The sequence below is a fragment of the Larimichthys crocea genome, chromosome XII (genome assembly GCF_000972845.2).
Source record: "Larimichthys crocea isolate SSNF chromosome XII, L_crocea_2.0, whole genome shotgun sequence".
NCBI classification, from domain to species: domain Eukaryota; kingdom Metazoa; phylum Chordata; class Actinopteri; family Sciaenidae; genus Larimichthys; species Larimichthys crocea.
The window spans coordinates 18,811,177-18,832,641 of NC_040022.1; the positions used below are offsets into that span (position 1 = coordinate 18,811,177).

The 21,465-nt window shown below is 40.9% G+C and overlaps 1 protein-coding gene across 1 annotated transcript; it reads left to right on the forward strand.

The window, feature by feature from the left end:
* The first annotated feature begins 1,060 nt into the window (after positions 1-1,060).
* Positions 1,061-17,246, forward strand: LOC104933508 (BMP/retinoic acid-inducible neural-specific protein 3). The gene is made up of 8 exons (XM_019273323.2): positions 1,061-1,786; positions 1,974-2,265; positions 6,297-6,499; positions 8,886-9,103; positions 11,286-11,391; positions 12,117-12,353; positions 14,343-14,565; positions 15,770-17,246. Exons 2-8 carry the CDS (start codon positions 2,006-2,008, stop codon positions 16,899-16,901), a joined length of 2,379 nt encoding a protein of 792 aa, XP_019128868.2. The 5' UTR covers positions 1,061-1,786; positions 1,974-2,005; the 3' UTR covers positions 16,902-17,246.
* The last annotated feature ends 4,219 nt before the right edge of the window (positions 17,247-21,465 follow it).

Here is a 21,465-nt window from a genome sequence, read left to right on the forward strand (position 1 = left end):
GGGAGGCAAAACCTCCTGTTGGAAGATTAAAAGAAAAACTCCCCCCTGTGCTTTAAATCTTAAAGTTGACTGAGGTGTCACTGACTTCACTTAGGCGTTCAAGATGTGACCCCTTGTCTAAATTTGAACTTGAGAAAGAAAAAAAAAAAGATGGTACTGAGAGGGGAGCCAGCCAAATAACATTAAAGCCAAAGGGAATCAATGGAAGATGGCTATTGATTCAACCCCATCATGGATAACAGACAATCTCCTCGCAGCCCATTTAACACAGGGAGGCCTTTGTCAATCAGGTTTTCGGTGTGAATGACAAGCATAATGACAAGATGACTTGAAAGAGCCAAACAAAGGAATCTCCTGGCAAACATAAAGTATAATTACGCCAACATCAAACAACTTCTGGCTCGGGAATATATCTTCTTTCATTGTAGTAGCCCCTGAAGAACAGACACAAGAGCCTAATTAGGCATTCATCTGCTGTACCTGTCGACCCCTAAACACAGCAATGCCCCTGCAATTTCCACCACCATAATTTAAATGTTTGTGCCAGCAAACTTCTCTCTAACATCATTTAGCTTTCACGTCTGGAAGATTTGTGGACTGCGTGTCAAGTTGTTGTGCTGCAAGCAAGGCAGGTGGGAGCCCACATAGGCATCTGTTTTTACACCTGTCTCACCCATCACTGTCTGAGAAGTACAATTAGCGACGTGAATTCACATTCAGATGTTTTGAGCACTCATTTACAAGTTACAGGTCAAACATTTCTTTCGCATGATTAGCTATCTAACCAGCCTTTTACTTTTTTTTTGCGTGAAATTTATGATGCGGGGAAGGTGGCAAAATGAGTGCAACTCCTGAACCTGATTCCTGATAATGGTCTGTAATTATTCTCACTGGTGAATCCAGCAATATGCATGTCATCATAGGAGAGGGTCGATGCTGGCCATTTAGTCATGCAAGTTGCTCACTCTGGAGCTGTGACTCAAGATAATAAAAGGGGGGGGGGGGAACACTGGGAGATAATTACTCTATTACCAAGTTCCTTTTAACACTTTTAGGGTGCCACATTCACACAGAGAGGAACATGCTGTGATGGCAGTAATGAGGAGGAATTATGTGAAGGTAATGGTGAATGATGGAGGAGGCAGAGCTCCTATCATCATCATCATCATCATCATCATCATCATCATCATCATCATCCTCATCCTGCTCTCCTTAAAAACTTGAATACACTCAGACCGTACATATTACCCTCATCATGATGCACTTGCTCACCCTCTTGCTATCTCACTCGTAAAGAAAAAAAAACTGGGGAAGAAAAGCTCTCTGTGTTGAAGCAGGCGCTCATTCATCCAGCGGCTCTCACTGCAGAGGGGGGGTGGGATAAATGACCGCTCACCCGCAACATTTATTAAGAATTTAGAAAAAAATAAAAGCAACTTTAAGGATCATACTGTGCGATAAAGGGACTGCACTCGGGATGGAGACATCTACCCTTTGCATTCAACCTCTGGAAATATCTGTGCGGACATCCTCAGAATGAACTCCTCTGTGTCGGCGCCTCCGCTGCTGCAACTTCCCACCGAGCCGGAGGTGAATGCTCGGATGCGGGAGGATCGTTTCCCGAAATAAAGTTGAGGGAGAGCAGAAATCAAGTTGGAAACACAAGAGTCATCACGCATCGTTCATGTGACCGGATCACTGAACCGGAGAGGTTTTATTCATAGCTCTCGCAAGATCGGAAGAGTTCTCTGGAGAGCGCATCATTTGCTCCTTATTGTAGAATCAGGTAAGTGTTTTTTTTCTTCTTCAGTATAATTAAAGACTTCACTACGCACGCACACTTGTTTATCTCTCACTGTGCGTTAATGCAAATGGACACATTCTACCCTCCAAAGTGTGTGCGCACTACTTTTCCATTCCCCCCTAAAAAATCTGTTAAACTCTAACATTGTTACGGTCTGTCCTCCTCCCAGTCCGGAAAGAATGAGGTGTCGCTGGGTGAAGCATGAGCTATCAGAGAATCAGTCATAAGCGGCTGTCTCTGCTATGGGAGGGGGCAGCTCTCAGTCTCTGGCTCTGCTGCTGCTGCTGGACCTCCGGGGCCGCCGCCGGTGGAGCCGCAGCCGCCGCCGGACAAGGCGACGGCGCCCCCGGCACCCTGGGCTGGCTTCTATCGGATAAAGGGCCCTTCCAACAGTCCCTAGAGTTCACGGAGGCTGCCGAGAGGTACCAACAGGGCTTCAGCACCAGATACAAGATCTACAGGTGAGTCAGCAGATGGAGAGCTCTGTGTGTGTGTGAAAATTGTTGTGTATGTATGTAATATATGCTTCTTTCAGGAGTTTCAGCTTTGAGCTGTGAGTGTTTGTAGGTTTTCATTTCACCCATGCCACTGGATAATTTCACTGATGAGCACTTTGAGCCAAAGAGGAACTAATCAAGGAAAGCAGCTGCTGTAGTGTTTGGAATGAAAACCTGCACACTTTCATGATTGCCCTCACAGGTAACACACCTGCGTCGAATTCGATGCAAGCTGATGAGCAAATGTGAAGAGCCACTGTAGCAATGCAAAGTGTGCCCTTGACTCCCGCCTTGAAGTATTCCGTCTGAAAGCTGATAAGGCATCTGAAGTGCATTATTTATTCCTTTCTTTGGTTTTCTGTTGTCATGATGTGACATTTGATAATTCTGTTATTGCTGATGTTTCAAAATGACCTCTTGCAGCATGAGTTAATATCATGACAGTGTGTGGACAGTTGCATCCTTTTAGTGACTTCCTGCAGTGTCCCCGGGCTGCACTTTGCTGCTGCTGCTGCTGCTGCCGCCTTTGTCTAAGCATTTTTAAGGCTTGCACTCTACTGTATCCTGCTTTGTTGCAACTGTTAGGTGTCTAATATGTCGATCGATGCATCCCAGTCCCAGAGCCCTGAGTATTCAAGTTACACAAATGCAATAAGATGCATCTGAATGAGTAATTACATATATTTTTATGTTTGTGTTGTGTTTTGTCGAAAAGCTGATATTTTCTTGCTGCACCTACAGTTGTTAGGTTGAATTTATGTGGAGGCTTTAAAGGTCTTGCTGAGAAGACATTCTTGTGAAGTCTGTACTTTCATTATACTTAGCATTTAGGTGACTTATCAATGCTTCAGACACAAGACCGTGTTTCTTCTCCCTGGTCGACATTGCCAAGTGTTTACCAAAGTGAAAAAATATTTTATGGTCTGCATCTGTAGGTGTGTGAATCAATAAGTCCATTATCTCCTCTCAAAGATCTTTTAGGCTGTGGCGTTTATCTCTTAGTGCCACCTGCATTTCTTTCAATGGACCTGCTGCATAAGCATCCCAATAGCTTCTCCTCCACAATCAGTGAAAATCATTGAAAGTGACAAAGAAGTGGACGGCTTGGTCTGTCAAAGGCGGCCACCATCTGTATTGGCTGGTTGACATCTCACCACCCGAGGGTATTTCACCGTGAAGCAGTCGATCCTGCAACCTGTAAGCTGCCTGCTCACATTTCTCACCCAAAAGCGGTTTTGAGGATTAGGGATTAAGAATTGTAAGGATGACTTCAAAATGAGACCCAACCAAGGTTAAAGAAAATAACCTGCTGTAACAAGATGATGACTGACAGCAGGGTCAATTTAAATTTGAAGTTTTCAGTCCCTGTTAATTAATGTCTTATATAAGATTATATCAAAGAATGAGTTGTAGGCACAAATATATCGACTATATTCTACAGAGTTCCCACAGAGCTGCAGATACTCCGGCATTAAACTGCTATTCTACTCCTCTGACCTCTGTAATAGCTGAAACACCCCCCCGAACATCATGTGGCATGTCAGTCATGCAGCATGTGATTAAGCTTCTCCCCCCATCTGCTCCTTTTGTAGTTTTTCACTCCCTCCATGGAGTTGTTTTCCACACATCATTATTATTGATTACATACAGTGTGTACAGTAACACAATATGTTTGATCATCCATGTACGTTCCTACAGCAACCAACCCTTGTCACAGAATGTGCATGCTGATGGAGTAGCTGTAGGCTAAACCCTGGGCTGGATCCACAACGCCCATCTGTCCACCAGGGACGGACATTCAGCCTGTCCCCTCGTTAGGATGATTGGCTGTAATGACACACTCCACACTGTCCCGGTTCCCCAATTATTTCTCTGCCGATCATTTTTCTCACGGCAGTGATTTGATTGCCTCGAAGAAGGAGAGGGAGGTACACAGAGCAGCAGGCAGCACTGCGGGAGAGGAAGACATTAACTGATGGTGTGGAGGGAGGGAGAAACAGGCAGAGAGTAGCAGCGGTATCTCCCAGCTGGTTTGTGAATGGTTAGAGTTCAGCGAGACTTGTGTCCAAAGGGCAGAGATAACAAATGATGACAGCTGATGATGTGGGACTTTATTTTGGTTTCACGTCACTCTGTTGCTGTGGGAGTTACAACATTGAATTGCAATAAGTTCTTGTTTTATCAGGAGTTATTTAAAGCTGCAACAAGCTTGGTTCACAACAGCAAGACCTATAACAGACTCTTAACCAGGGGCTGCTTCTGCAGTTGAAAGAGGGTATGTGAAAATGTTGTGGAGCAGCTCAGCTAAAAAAAGAAATTTGAATTTATATCCACATATTTGTCATAACGAGGAAAATAAATTTGTTACTGTACATTCACTATTACCAATAACCTTCTAGCAGTGACAAGCTGACTGCACAGGACATTCCCAGCAAACCAGAGAAGGCTTTAACACCTGAACACCACAAGCCTTATTTAAAAAGAGAAGTTCTTAAAAACAAACAGTCGACTTTTTGTGAAATCCATTTTCTTTCTTGGTGAGACTTATATGAAAATGTCTCTACAGTCGAGCTGAAGCAGCTGAGCTTAGGTTAATATGAACACAAGGATTGGAAATGGAGAGAAACAGCTGTCCAAATGTAGCAAATTCTCCCTCACAGCGCCTCTTAAAGCTTGCTATTATATACACATTATATGGTGTTTGCTAAGCTAACATGCTAACCGACTTCATATTTACCATTCAGATACAGAATGTAACCAATGCTCTTATGTGACTGAAAGAAATAAAATGAGAGTATTTCTCAAAATGTGAAACCATTCGATTAAGGAAGTCTTTCTTAAAAATCAACTGGTTACAACTAACTTTAATAACTATTCCAAACCTTTGTTTACATGCTGCCTATTTTAAACTTTTCTACCTAAAATAACAGGTTTTAAATCATTTTGATGATACACTGACGTCTGATCAGGTGAATGTGTTTCCATCAGTCCCACTCTGCACCCCCTTTGCACACACTACCAATCATTTCACTGATTTTAATAAAACTGGATCATATTTTATGGGAAAAATGTCTTCTGGTTTTCCCTCTGGTGTCCTCTGGCTGCTCCGCTTCAACTCTGGGTGATTTCCAGAGTTTCCTGATGGACAGTGAAGTAAACTGCTACAAACTATAGCTGCTGTTAGCAAAGTTATGGACTCTCTAGTTTTTCATACTAAGTAATGTAATAATGTGTATAATGTATACAACAAATTCACATGTACAGCTGTGTACAATTTGCACCCTGAAACTTGCAAGATCACAAAAAACAAACAAACAAACTACCCAACATATTGGTTGCTTAAAAAAAAAAGAAAGAAAATAACAGGGACATGACTTCAGTGTCCTTAATAGTAGCTAGAGTCCTGACTACGATTAAGATTGCATCAAAACTTGTTAGCAAATGAGCAGATAATTCACAGTAGAAACATAAATAACGGTTGAATGAAATGTCTAGCTTTGTCTGTTGTATGTGACGTCCAGTAGTACAAAAGCTAACTAAAAAAATAATCTGGCAGAAACATCTGCCATTGAAATATGAAAGAATCATTTAAACAAAATGTATGTTTAAACTGTGTGATTAATTGTCTTAAATGCAATCCATTTGAATGAATTTAAATGAACGCACCACTGCCCTGATAAACTTGATGTGAAAGGTAAAATGCAGGTACACCGGATAAACATAACCTGATTCACTTAAAGCTCACACTAATCATAACCTGATTCACTTAATCATGTGCTAATCATTTGGGAATACATTAAAGCATCATTATATGTTAATGATGTATGTGCATGCATGCGTGCGATCCATGCACTGTGCAGTGTTGTACATATACACATTCACCTGATCCTTAGCTTTCATCACGGCTTGTTAAACAGACGCCTGGGGCCTTACACACCACCAAAACAAAGTGAGCAAACGTCTCTGTGTATGTGTGCGTGTTGTCGTGTTTCCAGGGAGTTTGGTCGATGGAAGGTCAACAGCCTGGCGGTGGAGAAGCGGAACAGTGTTGGTGGCAGCGGAGGCCTGGCTCTGCCCCTCGACCCCGACTTCATGCACACCATCCGCCAGCTGGGGAGGCGGCCAACCCTCCAGACGATTACAGAGTGTCTAATCAAGAAGTATGGCACCCACCTCCTCCTCTCTGCCACTCTGGGAGGTACAGTAGAGTACGCAGAGCTTCAAAGCAGGCCTGATTCACACAGCTTCTGATGTGATTTTTCCTTTCAGCACATGGGGCAACAATTTTACCGTCTGTTGCTTTCCAAACAACAAAGCATATAATATTTATTTTTTTTGGATTAGTGTTTTTTTGGCTGAAAAATAACATCAAATCGCTCTGGTTTAGTGTACAAAAATAAATTGGAAAGGAGTGAAAAATTCAATATTTTATTTGGCTATGTGTTAGTCTGTTATTATGTGCAAACAGCTTATCTGATCTTTTCTTTTTTTAATAAATCATTATCACAAAATTATTAGTGATCGTGTGGGATTTTAAGTAACCATTCATATGCAAATTTCGTTGATAACAGTTATTAGCGATGTATCTCGCAATCCAGGATTACCTTTTATCTTTTTCCCACAAACACTGCAACTGGCCCCAAATCAACAGTAAACATATAGTTTGGCTGCACTCTTCTCAGAACTGAAGACAAAGCACTTTATAGTTTCACAATTTTATACCTGTGTTCAAAAATCTCTCAGGCAGAAATCCATCAAGACAAAAATACAACCATCTCCCCTGTCAGTGGACTCAGCAGAACAAAGTACAACATAGCCATTTTTAATAAGACGAACAATACCTGGACCACCTCTTGATCTCTTGCTGTTACAAGATGTTCAGACTTTGACTGACGAAGCTGGTGTTGTAGGTGGTAAAACTTAATCTAACTGAAGTAGCAAGCAAATGTTTAAATGCCCAATATGACCTGTGTTCCCTGACAGAGGAAGCAGCCGTGTAAACTACGTCTTCAGTCTGTCAGAAACAAAGGGAGAAGTTGCATGCCTTTGTTATAAACAGGGAGCAGGTCGAGGCGGATAGATGCGTCAAAGCATATAACTTGGACGTGGGAGACAGTCAAAGTCATATCTATGAATAATTTCTGTCTGCATCATTTGTAAGAGTTTTCAAAGGCATGTCATATGCTGATTGGATCAGAAAGACTTTTCATATGACTATTTTATGACATGCCACAAGAAACAAATAAACATTTTTCTTAGAAACACGGGTTTCATGCCTAAACCTAAGCACACAGTTGCAGAGAAGAGAGAAGAGTCAGATTTAATGGGTTTAAAAGTCACTAATAAGCAATGTCGTCCTGCCAATGGAGGCGATGGATCACAAAGCCATTGTGTCATTTTGGAAGGCAATTTGATCATTTAGTTTGGAGAACTTGTGCGCCTTCATAATGGCACACCATCTGGCTATTGCTGCTATGAAATGAAACGGCATGAAGACTTATTTATTTATTCTTGTGGTCAAATTAGGAAGCCTTTGATGTGGATCCATATGACAATTCCCAAGCAGAACTTTCACAAAATCAAACACAGAAATCTTTGTCTGATTGACAGTTTATTACAAGAGAAGATCTCAGGTATTGGTCGTGTTTAAATAGCTGGGTATTACTGTTTAGCTGTGTATTTACTGTATATCCTCAGTACAGCACAGGGAGTCAGAGTTAAATGTCACCTTATATAGACTGACACTCCCTAAGTGCTAGTGGCAAGGGACCAGTTTAGGAATAGGGCCAAGGAGACGTGTATTGACAAAATGGCCTTGACATGCTGTTAACATTAAGGGAGGATTTAGTGTTAAGGTCTGCTAAAGAGTGCTTACTGTGATCACACTCTGTACCTCAAAATGCACTGAAATCTGTGAAACATTAATTTTCTAAAAAAAAAAAATCAGCTTTATTAATGACCTGTTAGTTATGTAGGTCACAGTGTGGACACTATGCTATTGCTTTTAAATCCAAATGTTATAACCCACAACTGAATGTAGCAATTTCACTGTATTTTTTGAGGCACACATAGCATGAGCATGAGCACCATAGATTGAGAAAAAAGTTAGCAACAAAAGAAAAGGATTGGAGTGTTCGAGGTTAGGATTTGTCCTCAACAGCATACGTCAAATGTAATGACCATGAAAAGTCTTAAAGAGTCTGCTGTGGTCGATTTTTATGACTCGTGATAATTGTAATTGTTAGAGAGGTTTCCATGTGTGTTTGTCTCCCAGAGAAGCAGCACCTGAGGGTCAGTTTAGTTTTTAATGAATTTTTTTAGGCCAATATAATTAAGGCATTTAAAAATAATTAAAAGAACTTGATCAATGGTCTTGAATGAGCTTTCTGTCTCTGAGGATTTTAATAGATGTCGAGTCCTTGTCTGTGCCTTTTCCTCCAATCATCCAAACCATCAGTTCCCCCACAGCACTTAATCACTGCTGCGCTTTTCTATCCGTTCTGAAAAGATACTAATGAAAGGTGATTAGTGCTGCTCTGTCAGAGCTAATGAAGCTCTTGTTCCCCCTGCCTGACTGTCACCAGGGGAGGAGTCTTTGACGATATTTGTGGACAAGAGGAAGCTCAACCAGGAGTCATCGCCCTCTGGGCCCGAGGGCAGCCGTAGTAGCGGCAGGAACTCAAACACTACTGCATTAGTGACCCTAGAGGCCCTACATCAGCTGGCTGCGTCCTACTTCACCGACAGGGAGAGCACCTTGCGCAGGCTGCACCACCTCCAGATCGCATCCACTGCCATACGGGTACGTGGAAATCAATAAAGGTGTAAATACAGAAGCTGTCTGCTGGGAGATGAAACACTGCAAGGTCACTGCTTAAAAGCGCTATTCCACTAGCTTTTGTTAGCAAATTGTATTTACACTTGGCAAGTTATGAGGCAATGTGGTGGACTGGTCTTAGGTTTTGCAAAAGTTACTAAACATATACGAATGTCCAGTAACTTCCATTGAAATTGACCCAGTTTGGGTCAGTATACCACCAACAAAATACCTAATCCAGTACCAGTAGGTTGTTTTGATCCACTATTTGTGTTATTATATATTCATTTCATGTTCCTGTTGGGTTACTGGACACAACCTCTTGTCTTGGGTGATTTTATACCAACTGATAACTGGATAAATGTTGCCTTTTATTGCACAAGTGCTATTTTACCTCAGAGATTTTGGAAAAAAGATCAGATCATCATTTACTTAAGCGAGAGGCCAATGCCACACTGCAGAAAATACCCAGTTAATAGTAAAAGGAACAGTAATAGTAATTAGAACAGGGACATTCAAACAAAAAGTAAAAGTTCATGCAACATATCACTAATTAAACTCTTGTTTTTTGCTTTTCACCTTACACAGGTGACCTAGAAGTGTACTTCAGGGTGAGTCAGTACTGTGACATCACTGCTGGGTGTGGTTACAGGTACAATAGACCTCAACCTTAAAGGACAGTATCAATATCCAGAGTTTTAAAATAAATGTAGTGGAGCAAATATACAGTATTTGATTTGGAGGAGGAAAGAAGAAGAAGTACTATCAAGTAGCAAAAAAAGTAAATACTTAGCATAGCATCATTCCACTGCTGGCTAAGATTTGTCCCAATATTCATGTATAGCAATGAGACTTTGGTGTCTTAACTTGAAGATAACATGCTTTAACAGACTTTTAAAATCCAGCTCAGGGAATTGATTTCCAGAACTTTTTTAATCAGGTTGGATTAAGAACAAATGCTTATTTGCAGAATTGGCCTGACACTAGGAAATACACCTGTTGTAGCTGCAGGGGTGCTATCAAATCTATTCTTCCTGTTTTTTTCTCTTCAGTGCAGAAGGAACTGCGATGATTTGATTTGTATCCGTTTTTTTCATAATCAGATTGTCAAACGTGTCCATGCAAACCACCTATTACTGCCTAATTGACTATGTTAAAGCAGTTGAAGACAATACTACAAGACGCAAGCTTTCGAAGATATTGCCTTCTCGCTAGCAGGCTTTAAAGAGGAGAGGGAAGAAGCAGAATGGAGCAGCAGCCATGCGTTCTGTACTATAAAACACCAATCATCCATTTTATCATCTGAAGTGGCTATTAGAGTGTGTGCATTAATCAGCCAGAGGGGCAAACGTAGATGCTAAAGTGAGTAGCCACTGATGAAGACAAGTGCCCCCCAAACTGAGAACGTGTTCCTATGGTTATGCATCAGCATGATGGATTAGATATATCATTCTATTAATTTCCAGCCAGGCTGACTTCCATTCATTTGCCACTTTGCAGTGTGTGTGTGTTGAAGATCAGAGTGAGAGAAAGAGAGCGAGAGAGGGAGAGGGAGATGAATACTAGATTTTATGAGGGATGTAAAATAGCACCTGTGATCGTGGCCATTTATTAAGATCACATATGATATAGGATATTCAGTGAGAAATCGGAAAGATGGTGAGCATAAACTTATGCTAATACGCAGTAAGTTATGTGTTTTTGTGTTTCAGTGTGTCATAACTTCTAACTTCGAACATCCAGATGAATTACTGTTAGAAACGAACTAAACAGAGAAGTGCAAAAGTTTTCTTCAGTGAGAGGAAAGTTGATTTCTTATCTCAGATCAGAACAAATTATTCTGTCTGAGGAGCGAACGCTTTCTAATTGAAGACCTTTTCGATATTTCTTCACACTGACTGCATTCAAAATTAAATTGAGGCATAACATACCTTTGATAAGGCCTTTTATGTTCTTTTGGCCTTCTTTTTTGGAAAGTTGTACAGCTCAGATCAAAGTGACGTGACTGATGACGTAACTAAGATTATCCGCTGTCTTGTTCTTTGTATTTGGGGCAAATTCCAGAGATGGCACAACCATCATAACTGCGTCAGCACTTAGCTGTCTCTTCAGTAAACTTACGTAATGAAATGATGAATAGATTCATATTTTCTTGATGTTCTTACAGGTGACAGAAACCAGAACTGGGCCACTTGGATGCAGCAACTATGACAATCTAGACACAGTCAGCTCCGTACTAGTTCACAGTCCTGAAAACAAGGTCCAACTACAAGGTAAAATCTGCACGCCTCCTAATAGTGACTCTAAGACTTTAAGACTGATACAACTAGTAAAGTACATATAAGGCTACAGTCCAAAATTATTCTTACTGTTGTCAAATACAGACAAAACAACCAAAACCAACAATGTGTTTGTCTTCATCTCAATTCTCCATGACTTCCCTAACCTGAGGCACTCTGCCCCAAGCTCTTTGTTTACTACTAAAGACATAAATCTTTCAAAACATTTGAAACGTCTAGACCAGCTGGGCACTGTGGTTAGAAAACATTAATCGAACAGGAGGAAATATTGCATTTGTTAGGGACTATTTTCAGCTGTAGATTAATACACATTTGGTGCATTTGTGAGTATGTACAGCAGTAGGATGGCGTATAAGGGATTGAGTCAACTACAGTGTGTGTGTGTGTGTGTGTGTGTGTGTGTGTGTGTGTGTGTGTGTGTGTGTGTGTGTGTGTTCATGTTCCTGACAGAACATCTCACCCATGCATCAATGGAGCTAATTTATTTGTTTTGAAAAGGTTTCAGACATCAGTGGAGTTTTATGGCAGAGGGAATTGGTTTTGAAACATCACGTTATTGTTGTTTTAATGGCTTTTGCTGATATTCGGAACAATATATAATATATCATAAATCTCATCCTGTTATATATTTGTAACACAAGTGTAATAACTTCATCTAATCTTTAGCCCATCTTCATCCAGTCTTTTATTCTCCACAGGGCTGCAGGTCATCCTACCAGGATATTTGCAGAGCCGCTTCATTCAGGCGGCTCTCAACTACATCGGCTGTAAATCTGAAGGCCAGTTCGTGTGCCAGAACAGTGACTGCTGGTGTGAGTGCAGTGTAGACTTCCCCCAGTGTAACTGTCCTCACTCTGACCTGGACACTCTGGAGAACAACCTGCTGCGCATCAGAGACGCCTGGAGACTGACCAACCAGGAGTTTGAGGAATCCGGTGAGTCAAGAATTTTAATTCAATATGACTGTCAAAAAAGGATTTCAAAATGTCAGCGTGAGTGGTGCACAAGCAGAACATAGCCTTTTAAAATCCTCCTTTCAGAATTCTGGACTTCAAGGATACAGGTTGTTTTGTACAATAAAAAAAATAATAAACTTGAATTTAAGAGCAAACATGAACAAAAACACCTGCCTTGTATTTGTTCTAAATGCATTCTTGGCTCTGCCAGCTGCCAGACACTGAATCAAGAGAGCTGTCAGTCATTTTGTCAAATCAAGTCATGGCTCTGGTGCTCCCTAGGTGCTCAAGGCTGCAGTGTGTGAAAATACACAGACTTTTGAAAAAGTCCATCCACAAAAGGGTTTTGAGGAGTCACATAAAAAATATAAAATGAAAGCCATACTTTGACTTTTAGGAAACATTTTACTTTATTATTAATATTCTTGCAGAGAATTAGATGATGTCACATAATGCAGTACTGCAAAATGTTGTAATTACAAATGCTCTGGTTGCTTTTGGCATTATCATGTTTATTTCTCTTGTTTGCATTAGGACAACAAAAAGAACACACACAACTCAACTATATATTTGGTGCCAAAAATAACTGAAATCAGTCATTTCCTGGGATTCTTCTTTTTTCCAATTTCAGATTTGATGGGTTCTTCAAGATCTCTACACATGTGCTCTGTGGGATTTAGATCTAGATTTGTCTTGAAATGTTTTGAAGTATGCTCTGGGTCATAGCACATAACATAAACCCAAATTTGATAATGCTCAGCAAGGAAGCAAATTATTTCCCAAAATGTTAAAACTACTAGGTAATGTTAATTTAAAGGCTAAATTTAAAAAACAAACAGGTTGGTTGGTGAATGTAAATCTGCACCAGTATGGAGCGCTTTCATTGATTGTGTGACACTGACTGAAAGGCCTGGTGTATGAAAGCACTGTATTTTTCTCATTTATAGCTCCTACAATTTAGTGTCCCTCAGCTCTGAGCACTTGAAAAAAAAAGAAAAAAGGTGTCTACACAAATAAATGAACCAGCAATCACACAAAGCCTGGCTCATGTCCAAGTTTCAGAAATTGAATTACTGCATTAATTTTAAGACAGGTTTATAATTGCCATAAAAACAGCATACTGTTACAGAGAATATTAATAGCCTAAAGTGGCATTTACACAGCAAATTACGCAGATATCTGCAGCAAATCTGACAAATCAAGAGCAGGAACCTGCTGGTAGAGGAAATAAAGCCAAGGTTATACTACTTTATATTTATATATACAATATAAACCTTTTATGGTACCGAGGAAGAATGTACTGATGTTGATGAAGAGCCTAGAGGGGGAAACACCTTTGACATAGACCCCTGTGGTGTTGTAGTATGTGTTCAGGTCTGTGTCTCTGTCTGGATTTCAGATTCATCCTGTTTTGAAATTTCAAGGGATATGTGTGAGAGTGCACCGCTGTCATGTGTCACATATATTGTACATCTGAGATGCAAATGTGTCACAGTTGAAAAAGTTTCCTCGTCAAAGAACTTTTTTTTCAAAACACATCGGGTTTTGTTGTTTGACAGGAATGATTACAGTTACCAAGGCAACCCGACTTACTTTAACATAGTCGGAGGCCTTTCTTCTCTCAGTGTCACTCAAGTCTAATTAGAGACAAGTTCCTTTGAAGGTGTACAATACTGTATGCTGGCAGCAGACGGTGATGAGCATGATTTCTTTGCACAGAAACAAAACATGAAAGGAGGTTTGTTCGCTGACATGCGGATGAGATCAGGAATCCTTCCTCTGAAGAAAATCAAAATAACAAAACATGCTTTCTTAGCATGTTGCAGCTGTTATTTATCCTTTTGAGCTGTTTGCTTTTCTGGAACAAACAATAGTGAGTTTTTTTTGTTTTGTTTTTTGAGATATTGTTATCCCGTGGCTCATAGCCACAGGCAGACTTTGCTTATTCATGTTCTTTTTTTCTACCAGATGAGTTCCAAAGCTTTGTTGGGAAACTGCCAACCCATTACGCTGTAAACACATCTGTCGTGGAACACTTGTGGAGAACCGATGCCAGCCTGCCCCAGCGCTACAGACAGCTGGAGACCAGCAGTAACCAGCTTCTCACCAAAGCTCGCCGCACCGCTAACAAGCTCTTCATCCTCAGCAAGAGGTGCCGAAAACAGCCCAAAATAGTCTTGCAGAGGCCGAGGTAAGAAGCAAGACAGGAACAAGAGGGAGGAATATTTATAATGCAGCCTGTTAACCTGAGGTGCTCCCCAAAACTTATAATTATGAAAATGATTTATGCGCCAGGCGCTGAGAGAAAGCAGTGGGGCGAGACGGTACTTATTAGAAGGCACTTGAGCAAAAGTAGTTGTGGAGTGAGGTGAAAAGTGCTGACAGGAGCAAAGCTGCTTCTCTATTTAATAGGATCGAAAGACAAACTGGATCACGTTTGGCCAAACAGATACCTTTTCACTGTGTGCAGGTTTAAACTGCATTACGATCAATCCAGCATCTTAAAATTCTTCATATAATAATCCATTTATTTGAACTGGTATCACATCCAGGAATATAATCTGCTGTGGCCAGTAACGCGTGATGACATTGCCTATATCTCTTCCTGTATTTTTTACTGTTACAGCTGCTGTTTCAGCAGCACTCCCACCTGGATACTCTATTTCAGCGGCCTATCGGAGACGCGGTCATAACTTCACTCGGATTTATGCCTCTCTCATGAACGCTCTATGTTGATAGCTATTTCTGGCAGGGAAATTAACTAAATGACACAATCCATCAGCTCGCTAGTCAAACGCAGGCACTGTCTCCTCAGTCCACAATCCAATTACACTTCTTTATCTCACCCATTCTGCTTGTAAAAAAAAAAAAAAAGATTCAATAGTGTTTTTTGGGTCACTGGGAAAGTTATGTTTTTTTTGTGTCCCTGCGAACAGAATATTTGTGTTTTATTTATTTGCTTTTCCCAATTTTAAATGTATTTGAACAGCGTGCCACTGTAAAAAGTGGCATAAAGTTGAGAGTTATGAGACACATGGGTGTGTGCATTTTTTTGTGTACGTGTTAGTGAGTTTTGCGTCTGTGTGCGACATCGCTGCCCATCTGCACCACATAGGGGAATTCAATAGATTAAAAATTTCATTTTAATCTGATTTTGTTGCTGTAACTCCAGCTGAGTCTGAGTTTGGCTGAAATTGTTTTCGCTGCATGTCAAAACAAGACATAATTTTATGAAAGGCATGATTAATCTTCTTGAGCAAAACATTACCTTCATTGTATAATCACAAAAAGACTCAACGTGACAAATATGAATTAGATATCCTGTAAAAGCCAATCACAGCAGCGCAGTGTCTCTGAATCGGAAGTGTTTAACACGCCTGTCATCTCTTCCTCAGGCAGCTGAACTTCTGGTTGAGCTACGCCCTCTCCATTTTATACTGCAGTGAGAACAACCAGGTCGGTGTTTACAGTGACGAGAGCCGCAGCTGCTCCTGCCCCTACAACCATCCACCTTGCCAGGGTCTCATTCCTTGCTCTGTGGGCGACGGTCCCCGTTGCGCGTCCTGTTCCACAGAGAACCGGACACGATGCTCCAGCTGTAACTTTGGTTTCACCCTAACCCAGGGTGTCTGCCGGCCTGCCGTGCCCGACCCTACAGACCCCTATCTAGGTTTGGAAAGCGACCGAGACCTGCAGGATCTGGAGCTGCGTTACCTGCTTCAGCGGCGTGATCCACGCATCGCTCTGCATGCTGTGTTCGTGAGCAATGACGTGCGCATTAACACTTGGTTTGACCCGTCCTGGAGGAAAAGAATGCTGCTAACACTCAAGAGCAACCGGGTGAAGTCTAACCGTGTTCATGTGCTCCTTGGACTCGCCCTCCAGTTTTGCCTCACCAGAAACAGCACTCTGGAGCCGGCTTTGTCTCTATTTGTGAATCCTTTCGGGGGCAGCCACTCAGAGAGCTGGACCATGCCTATAGGTCAGCATGGGTATCCTGATTGGGAGCGGACCAAGCTGGATATCCCCTTGGACTGCTATAACTGGACGTTATCTCTTGGAAACAGATGGAAGAGCTTTTTTGAGACGGTTCATTTCTACCTGAGGAGTCGTATCAGAGACACTGGAGTGACAGGAGGAAACAAGAACATGACAATGTACTATGAGCCTCTGGAGCCAACAGAGCCGTCTAACAACATTGGCTACATGAAAGTGAACAGCATGCAGCTGTTCGGATACAGCGTGCACTTTGACCCTGAGGCGATCCAGGACCTGATTCTGCAGATAGACTACCCGTACACTCAGGGATCACAGGACTCTGCCCTGCTGCAGCTGGTGGAGCTGCGCTACAGGGTTAACCGTCTCTCTCCTCCAGGGGCCCCACACGTGGATCTGTTTTCCTGTCTGCTCCGCCACAGACTCAAACTGTCCAGTGCAGACGTGACCAGGATACTCACTGCCCTGCAAGCTTTCAGTGCCAGACAACCAAACTACGTGGAGTACGATGCAAATAAACTTTGTAGTTAATGGCCAGTATTTGATGTTTTGTACTATTTCCTTGCCACAGACAGGCCTGTACCCTTTGTCATCTGGATCCATTTGTGTCAAATGTGTGTGGTATGTTGTTCAAGGCTTTGTTGTACATACACTATGTGCAATTAAATTTGATGTTTTTAGGTTTCCAGTGACGTTTTATGGATTAAAGCCCCTTTCAAATCTTAAATAAAAAAGTTTGGGACAAAAAACAATTGTATGTGACAAAAACACAAATACTGAAATCTCCAAGTTCACACTGTGTTCCTGTAGATTTAGAAGAAGATGGTTAAAAAAATAATTTGTCAGGGCCTTTAATATTTTTATCACGGTACGTTTTAATCATTCACTAGCATGCATGAAAATATCCTCATAGGCTTCCTAGTTATCTTGCTGGAGATTCGTAATGGTGTGTGCTGTGTTGTTTTTGCCCATCTGGAGCCTCAGAACACAAGGTCTCCATTCTCCATTGAGGGAACAGCCTTGGCACAGATTACTAAGTATATAGTGAGAGAAGGGAGGGTCGGAGCAGCCTTCCTCTGTTCCTCCGCTGTCCCAGTCCGCCATTCACAGTTACTGTGATAGATGAGCTGGGGTGCCACGGAGACATGCCCAGCATCAAACAACAGTAAGCTAGGTATCAGTGACAAGGATAGTACTCCTGCCCGGCACTGAAGTGAGCTGGACCCACATAGGAGACTCTGAGCAAAAGGAAAATCAGCTTTAATCCGCCGAGGGCCGTTGACAGGGTAGCCTCAGGCTAGCAGCATGGTGCGGCTTTTATTAGACGAGCACCTAAAGAGTGTGTAGCAAAAACGTAGGTTCATCAAGATTCACCAGAAATGTTTCTCCCAGACACAATCTGCTCTGATGCTATCATTCAGAATGAATGTGAAGAGAGTACAAATCTGTTTAATCAGTGTATGTGGCACAAAATGGATTGGCAAATCTCAAAATTGTGCTCAAGGCACTGATTTCATCACAAGTTTTAGCATCTTCCATAGGCTGCCTTTAACTTTAAGCATTAATTTTACAGTGTTATTGACCAATTTTAAGACACTGCTGCATTGTCTCCAGGCTATAACACAAGTCTTTTACTGAGCTATCAGACACTACAGGATTCAGTACTGGCTAGTTTAATCATTTCATATTAACATCACCCTTTAAAATTCCCTTTTTACAACCCTGCCACTCTCAATTTTCTTATGCTGTCATTTCAAAAAAGTTATTTTATTTTTTTAGCAGTTTGCATGCTGAAATAACTGCAGTAATACATGCCAAAATCTCCCAACCTGCACAGTGTGTTCAGATGACTGCAGGGAAAAGGTTGTGTGTGAGAAAGATACTGAATCTGGACCATGTCCCAGTAAAGGGTTAATGCCTGTGGTTAAAAAGCATCTGGTGTCTTTTTAGGAAAATATTTTTAATAAGCAAATATCTGCATCCCGGGTGAAAATGTGGTGCAGTGTTATTGGAAGCAGTCCAGTGTACCTCTTGGGTGAGAGAAAAATAAATAAATAAAATAGACTAAGACTCCGGCTTAGAAGGTTGAGGTAGAGAGGTTTTGGTTTGAAGACATACACTTTCTCCTCAAGATCAAGTTTTTTGGTTCATTTCATAAAGAAGGTATTTTCCTAGACTGAATTTCTCTCAGAGGTCAATGGACTGAAAACTTTGAGAGAGGTTGTTTATTTTCGATTGATTTGGATAGATGTGTATAAAAACATCTATCCAACATAGATATAAAAATATCGAAAGCTTTATAAAGAAAAGTTTTAATGTCATTTAAAGGTTCCATTTACTGGGAACTCTAAGTGCTCCAAGAAAATATGGACTAAAAAGAAAACATCTCTACTAAGGTCACAGCATAAACTTCACCAAATTAAAACAATAGCTCAAGATTTAGGGAAATACTTGTTCACTGTCTTTTGAATTTCTTCCCTAATTTTGCCAAGCAGCCACTCGTAGTATTGCAGCAGAAAATTCCCAAAGCAGCAGCCAAAAAAATACTCTTCTTACCATTTATACCACCGTTATAAGAAACATCTGTAAAACGGTTGCCACAAGCGCAAAACTTGGGAGAGTAAAGTAATTTATCTCTGGCACCATCACAACGTAAAGTCTATAGGAGATGTGGAAGAACGCTGGTTATCAGGCATCAGGCGTAAGTGAACCTGGAAGCTAAAAACTGTTTTGGTGTAAGAGGTTCTCATTGAACTAAAAAGGCACCATCTTTGGTTATCCAGTTCTTTTATTACAGCCATGACTTCCTAAATCTGAAACCACCGCTAAGCGCAGACAGTTAGCTTAGTTTAGCACAAAGCCTCAGCTAACGTGTCATTTTAACATCTTTGTAATAATAAATGTGATTTATCATGTCAAGTAGTGACACGGGTGGTGGTGTTTTTGTTTAAATTAGTTTCTCCCAGGTAGTTCCAGGTTTTATTCTAATCTAAGCTAGCATTAGCTTTATATATAGCAGATATTAATCTTATCTAACATCCTGCTATTCCTTTGAAGCCGAGATTCTTTTTTTAGTTCATAAATCACATTCATAGAGTGAAACATCACATGTGGGATGGATTCTCTGAAATGAAACTAGCTTTTTAAATGATTTCTGTATTGTACCGGCTTGTGTCTTCGATCAGTGCCTAACAAGATCGCCGTGCCCCTGAGGCCTGTTAAGCTTTAATTTCTTTCTCCTTTTGTTTTGGACAAGGTCGTTCATTTGAGTTTCCTTTGTTAACGTAGACAAGCTACATGACCTTTTGAACATCACATTTCACCACTCAAACTCAAAAACAAATGTGATAAATATATTTTTCACAGGTCGCAATTTTGATCGTCCACGTTGTCATTAAGCCAGGAAATTTTTAACAAGAAAACATGCCCAGAGGACTATTAAAAAAAAGAGTGGTGACTAGCCAACAAACAAGTAACAGTTAATTTCTAAATAACAGCAAGAATCAGAGCTTACTTGTTACAACTGGAAAGAGGCCGTAATGAGAAAATCCTTAGGTTAGATTTGGATTTGATCGGAACAATAGGGGCATGCTCTGTTTATTGTCTTACTAATAGCTGTGTAATGGCCTCCTTCTGGTGTTTTTCTGTTTGTGTTCAAGCAGGCACCGACATGTTTTTTACAGAAACAGGAAGCTTCACTGCACTGACTTGCACAGGCCCAAATCCTGTTAGCACATCCTGTCTGTTAGTTCTGCCTCGATATAGTTCATCGCACTGTTTCCATTTGATTCTGTTGTAGATTGTGTCACTTACCCTGGAGTAAGTTTCTCTATTTGATACTTTAGAATAGTTTTGATGTGCTTGACCTCAACACCTTTGAATAACTTATGCATGCTCACACGTTGATACCTTTGACTTCAAATTTATGCATCAAAGACGACATCACTCATTACAGTATATGTTAAAATAATATGTTAAACCACATTTTTTGCTTATAGTCTGGATGTTTCTATTTATTCTATTTTTATTCAAGTAGTATTTGCATATGTGCTCTTCTGCTAATGGATTCTGGGTCAAATCTTCAATAGCTCGAACCAAACAAAGCGAATAAGAGGGAGGATTCTGAGATAAAGAAAAGGTACACGTACTTTGAGAGGTTTTATCTGGGGGCAGAGCAAGAGTATAAATATGTGCAAGCAGCTTTGCACACACACACATATATATGTGTACACACACACTGGGCAGAGGCTGAGTGATAAGCAGGAGCTTTGTGTTGGCAGCCTTGTGGGCCTCGGAGGAAACATGAGTTAGACTAATGTGTGTGTCTGTTTAACAAGCATACTGGTGATGGGAGGCAGGGGCTCAGTGAAGGGGAAGAGTTTATGGAGAGGACAACCCCATGGGAGACATCAGGAATAATAGCTGACGATACGTCAGAACAGCCCAGACAGCTTGCCTTAAAAGCCATGAGGGAGACGTTTCTTAGATACTAACTGTAGAGCATTGCTTCTTTTGAACCCTTTCTTATTATAAACAGAGTGAACAAAGGAAGGAAACAGGTTATTGATCAGCACATTTCAGTTTAGGGTCATACGTTTCACGTTTATATTTTAGACTGTGATTTTTTTTTTTTTGGCTTTACGTTTGCTCTTGCTGCTTATTTGCTTTGTGTCCTAATTGGAAGTCCACAGGTGCCATCAGCACTTCATAAGAAACCCTTTGTCTACAGAAGACGTGGGTGGCAATGAGGGCATTCACATAGCTTTTCTTTCTCTCACTCTACATGCTGTCTACTGAGAGCTATTAAAACCCCATTCAATTATCATAAGGGCATGTTGATTTAGAAAATTAAGAGTGGGGCTATGTTCTGCCAGCAGTAATAAGTGGTCTAATGTAGACTGGAATAATGATAAGACATCAACTAATGTGATGCCAATCCTCAATGTAAGACGACACTTGCAAACCAAATGAGATCTGACACATCATTGTTTGAACGTGGTGTCACAGCTTGTGAAGATATTTAACGCTCCAAACTAAACCTCATGATCGCCCAAGACTTGGCTTTCAGCTTTGTTGTGCAGTTTGACTGATGGCT

Bases quoted from the DNA above. Each gene is read 5' to 3' on its own strand.
- LOC104933508 (XM_019273323.2), top strand. From the start codon at position 2,006: ATGAGCTATCAGAGAATCAGTCATAAGCGGCTGTCTCTGCTATGGGAG. The intron at 9,104-11,285 runs GTACGTGGAAAT...ATGTTCTTACAG, and splicing joins TCGCATCCACTGCCATACGG to GTGACAGAAACCAGAACTGG. The intron at 12,354-14,342 runs GTGAGTCAAGAA...TTTTTCTACCAG, and splicing joins CCAGGAGTTTGAGGAATCCG to ATGAGTTCCAAAGCTTTGTT.